The following is a 13,656-nucleotide window of genomic DNA, read 5'->3' on the forward strand; positions in this document are numbered from 1 at the left end:
AGACTTTACCATTTCCCAGTTCTCTGCCTGTTTTGAAAGTTGAATGGAAAACTTGGTATTTTACTGTATTGTGTAGTGGCAGAAGATGTAATCGGGGACCAGAGTCATTCTGTAGCCTTTGCTGTTGAGTATTACGGCTTCAGGAAAATGCTTGCTTCTGAGTATGAGTAGTGAGTTTGCTCTTGGGCATAACTATGTTGACTTAGGTGACGCTATGCTCTACCCACGGGTATCTTCTGAAATGAAGTACTTTTCATCTCACACATTTTTACACATTTTCTCTGTGTGGCTTGTTTTTAAAAGCTATCCAGACCGCTGTTCAGCAAAGCTTTCAATTATTTAAAAAATAGAAACATAAAATATCAAACACAATATATGGCAGCATATTAAAAGTATGTGCTTGCCCACTATCATTACTTTGTCTAGATAGTATGATTGATGATAATCGGTTTGGATAATTGGCTTTATTGTATGCTGCCCAGAGTCACCTTGTATGAAATGGGCAACTATATAAATTTGATGAATAAAAATAAAATCATTAAAATCCCTAGAATTCAACATTAGTTTATTTTGGAGTTGTGCATTCTGTATTCCATAATAGTCTACACAGGCATCTAATCAGCATTACTAGTCAGTAATGCTGACTGGGGAATTCAGTGTTGAAGTCCACATCTCTTAAAATTGCCCAGGTTGAGAAGCACTAGTTTTGTGGATTTCATATGTTCATAGTAGATGCGCATCCTCCTGTTGGTTGAAGCTATTATACCTAGCTCGCTAGAGAAGGCTTGAATGCTGAGAACAGTGGAAAGAAAGTGAAGAGGAGAACAACCAGTAGCAAGGTTGATGGATTCAATTACAGTGATGATGAGTGATAGTTGGAAGACCTAAGAGACCAAGATATGGACAGGTTGTCATGGAGAGAATCAAAAATGAGTTGAAAAATGACTTGATGGTCCATAATCAGTCAAATATCCGGTTCCAAATAATGGAAGTAACAGTAGGTTTGATATTGTTGGATTGCAACGTTCCAAATTCCACCATAAATTTGTACTAACTTTCCCTTAAGATTTTGGTAAGAAATAATTAGATGCTTGGAACAATGCATTCTGGAAATAAAGAACATAGATTTTAGCAACCATCAAGAGAGTTATGACAGGGAGATTTCTATTGTCTGTTTCAAGTTAAAGAATTCCATTTTAGAGGATAGATAAAGGTAAAACTCTGGGTTTTATCAAATCGCAATCTGTTGTTTAAGTTTGAGATAATTGTCCTCCTTAAGTGTGCTACATCTTGGTGTTATATGTATCCCTAAATACTTAACCTTGTTTGTGACCTGGATCCCCAAAACTTCCTCCAATTCTTTCTTTCGTCTTATTAACGTGTTCTTTGCTAAAATCTTTGTTTTATCTGCTCCCTTCCCATACTCTTCTATCTTTTCTATCAGTTTAGGTGCAGACTCCAATGGATCCTCTAATATAAATAACCAGGTCATCTGCAAAAGCTTGTAATTTTTACTCTTCTTTTTTAATTTTCATTCCTTTTATTTCTTTTTCTTCTCTGATGTTCCTATTCAGCACTTCCAGTGTTAACACAAACAACAGCCTTGTCTGATGCCTTTTCTTATATCTATAAAGTCTGTTAACTCTCCAGGAAGCAAGGCAGAGGATTATTTAATGCGCTATAACTAATATGGGACTGAAAATAGGGATTAAACTTTACCCTGGTCTTGTGGCAATCATGGAATATAATATTAGCATTGAGTTGGAGATACTGATAGCTCAAAATCATTTGATGGCTTATTTAAAGTAGACTCTGATGCTGTACAGATTGCAGAGTGTTAGCTTACATCCCATATGTATCTGTACATGTTGAAAAGAGACAGCGTTTATATAATGGCGAGATACTTCATGTGCAAATCATTAGCATCCTCCCTTTTAAGTATGTTCGGGCAGTTTGGGTAGCACATCAGGAGAAATCCCTTGAAAGTACATAAGGTGATACCAAAGACCATTTCCTAGAAGAATATGGAGTCTCCCGCTCCCTGAACAGAGACTGGATATGTTGTGAGGATATTCTAATTCTGGATTTCCTTCAGTCTCCTTTCATATAGACGGTCTATCTCAGGTTGAGTGACTTCGTGTTTTTGAACCGTCCCATGAAAAATAATCTTCCAGATGGTCTCATTAAATGGAAACGGATTAAAAGGGTGGAAAAAAGTTGTACAGCTAAAACTTGTTGTTAGACCCTGTGAACACTGGGTGCATGTTTGTAACATGGATTCATGTTGAAAATGCAGGAAAACTGTGACATTATTTCAAGGGGTCCATTCATTTTGCTGATTTAACCAATTGTCACATTTCTTTACTTACTGAGACAGATTAAAAGAACTACTCATGTACAAAACAAGTAATTATTTCAAAAAAAAATTCAAAGTGTTTAACCAGGGGTGTCCAACTTCGGAAACTTTTAAGACCAGTGGACATCAACTCCCAGAATTCTCCAACCAGTCCTTGGAAATGAAGTCCACCAGTCTTAAAAGGTGCCAAAGTTGGACACCCCTAGTTTAAACCTTACTTACAAGCACACCAGCAGAATGATTGTATATGTTAGGTCCTCCAGGCGGTCTTTTGAATGAGGCTGTGGTGGTCCTTGACCGTCTCCTCTCCTTCCTCTTTTATACCAGTTGTCATTCCAAAGACCCCGTTCCCTGCCCCTGACGTGATCTCCGAAAAAAGCACCATGCACAACACCCCAAGGAATATCCTGGAACATCTGCCTGGACAAAGAGGCCGCAAACCTGGTCGTAAAAGAGGCCGGACACCCAAGGTGCTGACCAGCCACCCCAACCCCAACCCTTCCAAGGCAGCGGAGCCTTTAAAATTCCCAAAAAAGAGGGGGCCAAAGCCTGGTGGGAAGGTAGGTGGTCAATGTGCAGGGCTGAACTATCGGACATAAGCCTCCCTCTTCAATATGGCCACTGCAACAAGATTAGTGGACGTCCATCGATGGAAGAATAATGCTTGCTTGCTGATTACCCCAACTTTACTTTTTATAAATAACTCAAGGTGGCAAACATATCTAATATTCTTCCCTCCTCCTAATTTTCCTACAACAATCCTGTGAGGTGGGTTGGATCGAGAGAGAGAGAGAGAGAGAGAGAGAGAGAGAGAGAGTGACTGGCCCAGAGTCACCCAGCTGATTTGCATATTGCAGAACTAGAAGTCACAGTTTCCTGGTGATTGGTCCAAAATCACCCAGCTGGTTTTCATGCCTAAGGCAAGACTAGAACTCGTGGTTTCCTGGTTTCTAGACCAGCACCTTAACCACCAGACCAACAATCAATTAATTAAAAACATTTGATTAGATACAGTACACTGTTTGTGTACTCCTGCTTACTACCTTAAAATCACTGGAAGGACTCCCCAGGACTGAAACCTTTGAAAGAGCTTGAATTCTAAAGCTGAGCAGGCTGTGGGTTGGGGTCAGGGTTCTTTGTAGGCTGCCTTTCACGCTCCCTAGAGGAAAAGCAGGAAGCCAAGACAGCCGACTGCTTAAAATCTTTATCAATGCTATAAATCACAATATTTATGCCAGTCCCTGTGGTGGTTGCTGTTGACTCAAGACATTTTTATTGCTGGTTAGCCTTCGCACCCTTTTGTCACAGAGATACATACCATTTCCTCTTTATGTTCCCGAGAGCCTGTCCTTGATGCAGTAATATCACTTCTGGACAGCTTCTTCCTTTTACCTAAGTAGCCTTTGTTCCTCCATTGAATTTTTTTTTTTTTAATTTCTTTCAGAGAAAGCAGCGAATGTTACTCAATCCGGCACCCACTTCCCCAACAACAAGCACTCCTGAGCCTGACACAAGTACGGTACCCCAAGATGCAGCTACTATTCCCAGTTCTGCTATGCAGGCCCCTACAGGTAAAGAACCGCCTCCTATTAATTCTGAAAGTTCCTGCTATCTTATTTAAAAACTGGCTCCTCCCGCAGGCACTTTTGCTGGGATGATTAGTGAACTTACGGCAGCGGCAGCGTATTTTGAGTTTTCTCTTCCTCTGGGGTGGCTGTTCTACTATCTTGATTTTGTGGTTTATTACAGTATCTTGACATTTTCTTTGTAAGCCACCTGGAGTCATTTGGCACTTGGATGGAACTAGAAATTGAACAAATGAACAAATATATAAACCTAATAAGGGGGGGGGGGGTTTGAAAGTAGCAACTTTCAAATATGATAGAGGAAAAAAACAATTAGGGAAAAAGAATAATTATTTCCTTGGGGTCTTCACATTGTGTTCGTGTAACTGGCATCAAACTAGAAATATTGGAGTGTTTTGTGGTTGACCCGTTTAACTGGACAATTTTTCCAGGAATTATGAGACAGCATTTCAAGATGAATTCATAAGCATGTTAAAAAGAAGAAGAAAGACATATCTTCGTTACATAGGCTAGAAAACATTGTTTTTTTTAAAAAAAATTGTATTTACACCTGTTCATGCATTTGGAATAAATCAACCAATTAAGGATAAATTTCACTATTATAAAGGAGCGGAATCTGAACGTTTGACATACGTTGAACAATCCATTCTGTGGGGGTTAAATATCTCTGTTAGAGTCTGCTGAATGGATTCCCAAACATAGCTACGTAGGATCACTCACCCTGAAGAAGAATCTCCAGGAGACCTACGCAATTAAAAGGGGCAAGGCTGTTTTGCAGATACAGGTGCAGTGCTTTTCATTCACTACAGAGGGATGCTGGATGAAAGGATTCTGGGAAGTGAAGTCCACACCTCTTAAAGTTGCTATGGTTGAGAAACAGAGCACGTATCTGCAGCTCGAGTCTCATCCTCTCATCCTCGTAGTTTATCAAGCAGCTTTGGGCAAATTAAATTATATAACGGAGAGAAAAAAAGAGCAATTTTCAGGATGTATAGACTCTCAAAAACTAATGCAGCATATGGATCTGTTCTCTGGATCTCAGCCAGGTTAGAGAACTCATTTGCAGAAAAGAAAGATTAAAGGATTGTTGCCTGATCTAGAGTTTACAAGACATTTATCTCTGCTTTTTCAAATTAAGTATTAGGGGCTTCTTACGTGTTTGCTTCTCCTTTCTCCCCTGCATTTCCCCCCCGCTTCCTCCAGTTTGCATCTACTTGAATAAAAACGGCAGCCCCGGGCCTCATCTGGACAAAAAGAAAATCCAGCAATTGCCTGACCATTTCGGTCCAGCTCGAGCGTCCGTAGTCCTACAGCAAGCAGTCCAAGCTTGCATTGACTGTGCTTACCACCAGAAGACTGTCTTCTCATTCCTTAAGCAAGGCCACGGAGGAGAGGTTATTTCAGGTAACATGCATGTCGATCTGTCCTGCTTCGTTGGGAAAATATCTCTTGGGAAACATGTCTGCTAGCCACAGTCTAGCCATGAGGTTCTAATAGTAGCAATGCAGCATCGTGTGCTTTTCAGAAACCTTTGGAGCAAGGGTGGGCAAACTGTGGCCCTTTTTCAACCTGTTGGCTTCAACTCCCAGAATTCTGGCTGCCTGAGGAATTCTGGGACTTGTAGTCCACAAGTAGCAAAGGGGTCCTTATTGTCCACCCCTGCATTGGAGTAATCTTCTAGTCTAATAGAGTAACGTTCTAATTTATTCTGGCTGGAATATTGAAATCTCAACAAAATCTGGAAGTGACAAGCAGACAGCTGAGGGTGGAGAAGGGGGTGAGTTTTGCTGGTCATCTCTGTAACATTTTTATGTATTTGGCTTTCTTGGTTTCCTCTTCCAGCTGTGTTTGATCATGAGCAGCACACTCTAAACTTACCAGCAGTGAATAGCATTACTTACGTCCTCCGTTTCCTTGAGAAGCTTTGCCACAACCTGCGTGGTGACAACCTCTTTGGGAACCAGCCCTTCACTCAGCACCACATGCATCATTCCAGGGAATACGACCATGAGAAATACCTACCCGGTAAGGACTGGGGCAGAGAAAACTCTGCAGGTGGAATACAGTGTTTCCCAAACAGATTCCAAACCAGTTGTCCATCATTAATCATTTGGAACCTATTCCTACCACCTGCCTGTTCTTGTGTGCCTCTTTTAAACTTGGAGCAAAGCTATATGGGTAGTTCTCAACTTATGGCCATAACAGAGCCCATCCATTTCAGTTGTAACTCACGACAGTCATAAAACAGATCACTCACATGACTGACCTCATGTTATGACCTTTTTTGCAGAGGACGTTAAGCAAATGCCATGGTCCTAAAATGACTGTTGGAATCTTAAAAGCAAACACCCTAGTTGTAAAATGAACCCATTGTTTGCTATGGGGTGTTTTTTTCCTGAAAACCAGAAGTAAATGCTAGTTTTAGCAAAAAAAAAAAAAGTTGTAAAACGTGCTGCAATGCAATGCTGAGTATCTGACATATGGTCACAACTATTTGTGGGGGGGCTTCCTGTTTGCCAGTCTGAACTTTAGAATCAGGTCATAAATACCTTTAGGGGAGTCCATCATAACTTTGAATGGCTGCTAAGCAACCAGTCATAAGTCAAGGATTATATGCATATTATTTTACTTGATACAGCACAGAACATATTGATAGGGCCTTTCTCCTAATGATATTAAGTGCCTCAGATTCTATGTTCTAAGTACATTACTTGAGTCAAAAATGCAATGACAGACTTAATATTGTTCGTGGGTTGTTTTTGGTGGCGACAGTGATGATTAATATGGCAGATAGCTCACTTGAAAACTAAAAAGTAACGTGTTATAATAAAAGTTTGATTGAATAGACCAGCTGGCGGGGGAGAGACTGCTGATTACTCCAAATATCTGTGGAAATGGAAGTTTACCTCATTCATTGCAATTATTTCAGTTGTGTCTCTTGCATCATTAACATAAATGTCCAGACTACTTCAGATACAGTGAATTTATCAGTTATTTCAGAAGAATCTCTGGATGGAAATTTGTTGCATCCAAAGTCCATTAAGTTCCATTAAGTTGAAGTTTCACTTTATTTATCTTATTTTTGAACCGCTTTCAGAAAAGTAATGCTTCCCCTCGAATTCTCTTTGGCATGTCAAAGATGTAATATGTGGGTTTTTGAAATAATTCGTGTGTGAGTTTCCCAGTTGCGACTTGACATAATACTTGAGGATTATGTTATTAGAATGACTTGGAGATATTACATTTGACCAGTTGAGGTGGCCAATCATCAGATACCTAGGCATTATATCTAGGTCGTATAATATTATTGATTTGTATAATATTATTGATTTCTTCTTTTAGAGAACCACTGGTAAATTTTAAATCTAATTAATCAATGTCCTTGGGTGGCAGGAGATCCCATATGTTTTAATACCAACCAGTGCCAGTCTTGGGTTAGAAAAGCAGGCATTGCATGAAGAAGGAAATGTTGAATATTTTGTTTCTTTTTTGTGTATTTGTATATTGAGCTTTACACAATTTTCACAAATAGCTGTCTTGCCATTTAGCTTCATATTCTAAAGCTTACCCAGTCAGCCAAACAAAGGGCTTTGAAATTTCCCTGTGATGAGCAAAAATACATTTAAGAATCACTTTGAAAAGCACCACTGCAAACAATCAAAGAATAATGACATGCGGGAAGCTTGAAACCAGCAATTGCACAAAACAACCGAGGGGAGCAAATTAACAATAAAGAGGCATTTTGTCATTCCTTAACTCTATTAAGAGCATGCAATAGATTCCCCATCGCGTGTATAAGAATTAAGATATATGGGAAATGGTACACCATTTTTTCAGTCAGGAGAATAAAAAGACTTTTTTAAAAAATTAAAAGTTCTCTCCAAATAAAGCAGTTATTGGCCTTGGAAATGCCACTGTCCCTTTCCTAAAATTCTCCAAATATTGTATAAAACCAATAATGAGATGGTTGGTTGAAACACCCAGAGTTTTCGTTTCTGCTGGTGGAGTGATAGATGCTGGTATAGGCCATTTGAGAGAAGCAAAAGAATCTTTATGGCAGCCAATGACCAATCTATGGCAATTCTGCTGAAAACGAGGCAGAACGTCCCGTTTCCCAAAGAAGGTGCTGATCTTAAGCAGGGCTTGTTCTCTCTTCCTAGACAGGAGCATTTCGTTAGACGGCTCTCTGCAGGGACCAGGCCGGGGTACAAAGAGGTATTCCCAAGAGTTCCTTCCATACAGTGCTCCTCTGTCCCCCAAGTTACCAAAGAATGACCGTCACCCTTTGGAAGGTGAGCACAGCCTCTTTTCCCAGCCTTGCTGATATTATTCCTTTAACAAGCAGCATAGGTTGAAACTCACGTCTGCGGTCTATTCCTAGCCCAGCTGTGCACTGTAGACATGGCCTTCTGCTCCTCTTTGTCAAGCTGGATTGCAGACAGTGGGCCACAGCAAGGCAGCACATTTCCTTCCTTCCTTCCTTCTAATTTCTTGGGTGGGCTCCTTAATCCCTATGCTCCCCATTATCTGTGCATAACTATAAGAACAAAAGCTATCTATAAATTTAAATTACTAGAACTGAGATTCTTTCTATACATAATAACAATAACAATAATTTATTGCCATTGTACGTATATATACATAAAACGAAATTCACATAACACCCAGAGACCAGACCCAACACACACACATGACAATCCCCAAACACACCCCCACCCACTCCCTAAAAACACATACAAGTATCCATACAACAGACCAAGTAATACTATCCAACGCTCACTGATGGTGGTCCTTCAGTTCATTGTTAAGTGCAATTATAGCTCTGGGATAAAAACTATTCAGAAAACGTGTGGTCCGAGTTCTAATTGTAGAACTCCAAGTTCTAATACAAAGATTGTAAGCAGGATGGGAAGAGTCTCTGAGAATGTTGTGTGACTTCCTCAAACAAAGATGTCATCCAAAAAATGTGCTATTATAGCAATAGTACTTAGACTTATATACCGCTTCACTAGTGCTTTAGAGCCCCCTCTAAGCGGGTTACAGGGTCAGCATATTGCCCCCAACAATCTGGGTCCTCATTTTACTGACCTCAGAAAGATGGGAGGCTAAGCCAATCAAAATCGAACTGCTGGCAGTTGGCAGAGTTAGCTTGCAAATACTATATTCTAACCACTGCGGCACCCTGGCTCTTCTAGCAATCACGATATCCTGAAGTAAAATATCAGCCTCTCCTGTCCCCATACAAGGTGTTATTCGGTTGTGTTCAGATGGGCAAAACGCCTTTTGATTCTTGCATGTGATCAGTTCTACCATTTCTGTGAAGCTGGGGTGAATGGTCTTCTCTAGTACAAGCTTATTTCTCAGTGCAAGCAAGCACAAGAAGGATCTCCTTGCAAGGAGTTTTGTCGGCTGAAGGTGAATGTTCAGTTCCCATCTGACATTTATGCCTACTGGTTTGAAAGGCAAAATTAAGCCTGTTGCCCATGACTTTTTGTCACTGTTACTTATCTATGATAACTGTATGGAACATGTTTCTTAAGGGCCTTTGGATACAAGCTATTAAGAACAACATCTTCATCTTCTAGTGAGCTTCCCGGATAGCATCTAAGGACATTCTTGGGAATAGGATTCATGATTGGATGGAACAGGTCTCTGAGCTAGTTGAACTCTTAATTAATGCTGTTTCTTTCTTTACTAAGACCAGTAAGCGAGCCCTCAACATTTGTAATCTCTTACTTCTTTGAGAGTTCCCCTCAGCTTCTTCCAGGCAAGTAACGGCAAATGGTCTCTTCTCAGTAAAAAGAGAAGAGACTTCTTCTCGTTTATGAATGTATGTTGCCATATGACGATGGACACATAAGCCTCTACAACTGTTTCAGGAGGAAAAATAGTACTTTCTTATGCTTGCAGTAATTTTCCTTGCTTTCAGTAGGAAAGTGCCAGGAAAACAGAACCACACTTGGAATATTGCATCCAGTTTGGGTCACCACCATATAAACCAGATGTTGAGTCGGGGGGGGGGGAGTGCAGAAAAAGCAACAAAAATGATTAGGTTAAAACGTAAGAAGAAATGTTGCAAGGATTGGGTATGTCTAGTCTAGTGAATACAAGGACTAGGGATGACACAATAGCAGTGTTCCAATATTTGAGGGGCTGCCACAAAGAATAGGGCAGTCAACCTATTCTCCAAAGCACCTGAAGGTAGGACAAGAAGCAATGGATGGAAACTAAACAAGGAGAGAAGAAATCTAGAACTAAGGAGAATTTTCCTGACAGAACAATTTATCAGTGGAATGGCTTGGCCATAGACATTGTAGGTGCTCCATCACGGAAGGTTTTCAAGAAAAGATAGGACAGCCATTTGTCTGAAATGGTATAGGTATAGTCTTGAGGAAAGGCTCGGACTGGAACAAGGGTCTTCAAACTTGGCAAGTTTAAGACTTGTGAACTTCCATCTCCCAGAATTCCTGAGCTAACATGACTGGGGGAGGAATTCTGGGAGTTGAAATCCACAAGCCTTAAAGCTGTCAAGTTTGAAGAGCCCTGGACTAGAAGATCTCTGATTTCCCTTCCAATTCTGTTGTTCTGTATAACCAAAGGAAAAGTTTGTATGGACTGTGGCTTGTTTACTATCTTGAAAAGCTTATGATGAGCAGCTCGAGTAAGATGTGATTTTTTTAAAAAATAAAGTGACTTGAACTTATCTCATTAACTGAACCATGAACACACACTCTGATACCATTGGGTGACCGATGTGTGACACTCCTTTGGGGATGTTTTAAAGATGATGCCATAGCTTAGCAGATCAAAATCTCACACACAGAAGATGGGAGGGCTTGATGGTTTACATGGTCCAGAAGCATTACTGGCACAAGCTGTTCTCTGCATTCTTCATGTAGCATTGAACCAACAGCAGCAGATAAGAAATGGCTGTTTGTTGGAATTTGGCTTGAATATTTCAGTGCTGAACTTCAGAGTTTGTGAAAAGTTTCTTCTTTAGCCACAATTTACTTTCCTTTCAGAAGGAAAGGAGGAATGGGTGCCAGATAATGCTCCGTGTTTATTCTGCCCAAGAGCTGGCACCTGAATACGAAAAGAGCAGCACAGATGAAGGAATGTCTAGATAGCTTCCTATTTCAACAGAAAAAGTAGAATCAAAGTTATAGGGTTTTTAGTGCTTTGTTTTAATGCAGTCTTGCCATAACATGCCAAGATGGTCTCTTTTAACAAGAAAAGATTTGGCCTGTCCACTGCATTTGCCGGTCAAAGAAATCTCAGGAGTGTTCCAGGATGAACGTTGTTTTCCATGCAGAAGAACTTCTAGGACATGAAGAGAATGACTGAACTTGGTTTCGTAGGGAGAATAGCAATAGCAATAGCCCTTAGACTTACATACTGCTTCACTGTGCTTTTACAGCCCTCTCTAAGCGGTTTAGAGAGTCAGCATAATTGCCCCTAACAATCTGGGTCCTCATTTGACCCACCTCGGAAGGCTGGAAGGCTGGATCAACCTTGAGCCTGGTGAGATTCGATCTGCCAAGCTGAAGGCAGCTGGCAGTCAGCGGAAGTAGCCTGCAATACTGCACTTTAAGCACCGCACCAACACGGCTCAAGAAATGATCTCGAAGAACTCGATACAAAGTGATGAACGTAATTCCTCCTCCCCAACTTTCTAGCTGAGTAAATTTGCTCCATGTTGTTGACTTAACAACTGGAGATGTTTGTATACATGACAGCACCCATCGCTGTTGCTTGCATCTCTCTCACCAGTTGTTTATGTCTTCCAGGTGAAACCTTTGTCTTGAAGGACAGTCTCCCTGGTCCTCTGGAGCCTCGCTTGGACCCGATCGACTCAGCCTTGAATGCCGTTAGCGTTTCCAGTCCCATTCGGAACTCCAGGGACTTCCGACTTCAGGGATACCGACACCTTCATCAGCCCTCCAGCCTCACTCAGTGCAGTACCCCTGCTGGGCATAGGCTGAGTGCTGGGGGTAAGAGGCCTCAAAACCCTCCTTCTGTGAAGCAGTCTAGCTTTGCCTTTAGCCCACTAAAAGGCGGGCAGGGACCTCATGAATCCTGGGCAGCAAGCGGCACTCCTGTTATCCCTCTAGAAGCGTCTGGTGCAAATACAGGCAAATCCCCAACTTAACAGCCGTTCGTCTGGTGACTGTTAGAAGTTACAGTGGCACCGAAAAGCGACTTATGACTGTTTTCACGCTTGTGACCTTTGCAGCATCCCCACGGTCATGTGATCATAATTTGGATGCTTGGCCACTGACCCATATTTATGACGGTTGCAGTGTTCTGCGATCTTCTTAAAGGCAAAATCAGTGGCAGGGGTGGGCTTCAAAAATTTTAGCAAAGGGTTCTCTGCCCGGTTGCTGAGTGGGGCGTGGCCATAGTGGGTGTGGCCTAGTCGGTCTCCTGCGCCATAGAAGGGGGCCGTTTTTGCCCTCCCCAGGCTCTGGAGGCTTTCCTCGAGTTCCGTGACGACCGAAAATGGCCTCCCCGGACTCCAGAGTCTCTCTGGAAGCCGGGAACAGGCCCATTTCTGGCCTTCCTGAACTTCCAGGATGCCCGTTTTTCGCCCTCCCCAAGCCTCCAGGTGCACCCTGCACTTACCTGCATCCAAAACAGGCTGCGTGGGGACTCCTGGGAGGGGAGGGGCAACCCATCCCTGGTCAGCGGGGAAGCCAGATTCACTTCATGTGACTAACTTATCAACTGGAGTGATTCCTTCCAACAACTGTGGCAAGAAAGATTGTAAAATGGGGCAAAACTCACTTAACAAATGTGTCACATAGCAACATAAATTTTGGGCTCAATTGTGGTCATAAGTCGAGGACCACCCATAATTAATTAAACTTGACAAGAGTGGTGGTGGTTTTTAAAAAGTGTCACCAGAAACCATGATTTCTTTTTAATAAATTTTATTAATTTTCTGTTGTTTACATTTGTTAGGGCTTAATAAGCACCGTGTTGTCTGGGTATTTAATTTGCTTAAGACAGATTACATTCTTAATCTCCACCCCTTTTTTTCCAGGCACTGGTAAAATAAATTCCATGTTTGATCATATTCTGTATCTTCTCTCTGTGTAATTTTCAATGCAAGTCTGTCCATTTCTGCACAATCTAGGGTCCTAATTATCTCTTCGTCTCACGGTGTTTCTTCATTTTTCCAATATTGTCCAAATGTCATCCTCGCTGTTGTTAAGACATGCAATATTAAATATATTGTTTGCTTATCACGTTTTTCCGGTATTATGCCTAATAGAAACAGTTCAGGTTTAAAATCTGCATGTTTAAAAATTGCTATTTCAATAGCATTGGGTCCCTGAGCTTCTGCGGCCAGGGTTTATTTGTATTTTTTCATTGTGCCTTCAGGCTCTGACAGATACCTGAGTTCTCGAGACACTTCACGGTTGGGTACCCGGGATCCCTCTGCCTGGACAGTAGAAGATGTCATGCAGTTTGTAAGAGATGCTGACCCCCAGCTGGGACCCCATGCAGATCTCTTCCGAAAGCACGTAAATATGACTTCAGGGCCATCAGACTTGGCTTGAGTAGTACTTCCCTCCGGATGGAAGTGCTGCCACCTAGCAAATGGTTCCTGCATTATTAATAATTCTGTGGGGTTTTCTTCCCTGCGAGAAGGTCAGTGTCTCTCGGTGACGCACTGAGCAGGCAAAGCTTTGGTGTCTTCCAGCGGTAAAC

At 41.6% G+C, this 13,656-nt stretch overlaps 1 protein-coding gene across 14 annotated transcripts in view; it reads left to right on the plus strand.

Moving 5' to 3' along the window:
* The window catches only part of SCMH1 (Scm polycomb group protein homolog 1), a 41,596-nt gene that overhangs the window by 25,174 nt on the left and 2,766 nt on the right, over positions 1-13,656 (plus strand). For 4 of the 14 annotated variants that reach the window (XM_087939857.1, XM_026702435.2, XM_087939853.1 and 1 more), the window contains exons 9-15: positions 2,684-2,916; positions 3,801-3,927; positions 5,146-5,346; positions 5,785-5,967; positions 8,103-8,234; positions 11,730-11,933; positions 13,327-13,469. In XM_087939857.1, the coding sequence (XP_087795983.1) occupies positions 2,684-2,916; positions 3,801-3,927; positions 5,146-5,346; positions 5,785-5,967; positions 8,103-8,234; positions 11,730-11,933; positions 13,327-13,469 (1,223 nt within the window). The remainder of the gene's footprint in view (positions 1-2,683; positions 2,917-3,800; positions 3,928-5,145; positions 5,347-5,784; positions 5,968-8,102; positions 8,235-11,729; positions 11,934-13,326; positions 13,470-13,656) is intronic. The other 10 variants (XM_087939862.1, XM_087939863.1, XM_087939856.1 and 7 more) reach the window with 4 other exon arrangements.

This window comes from Pseudonaja textilis, chromosome 10 (assembly GCF_049901715.1).
Source record: "Pseudonaja textilis isolate UNSWEBS1 chromosome 10, rPseTex1.2, whole genome shotgun sequence".
NCBI lineage: Eukaryota > Metazoa > Chordata > Lepidosauria > Squamata > Elapidae > Pseudonaja > Pseudonaja textilis.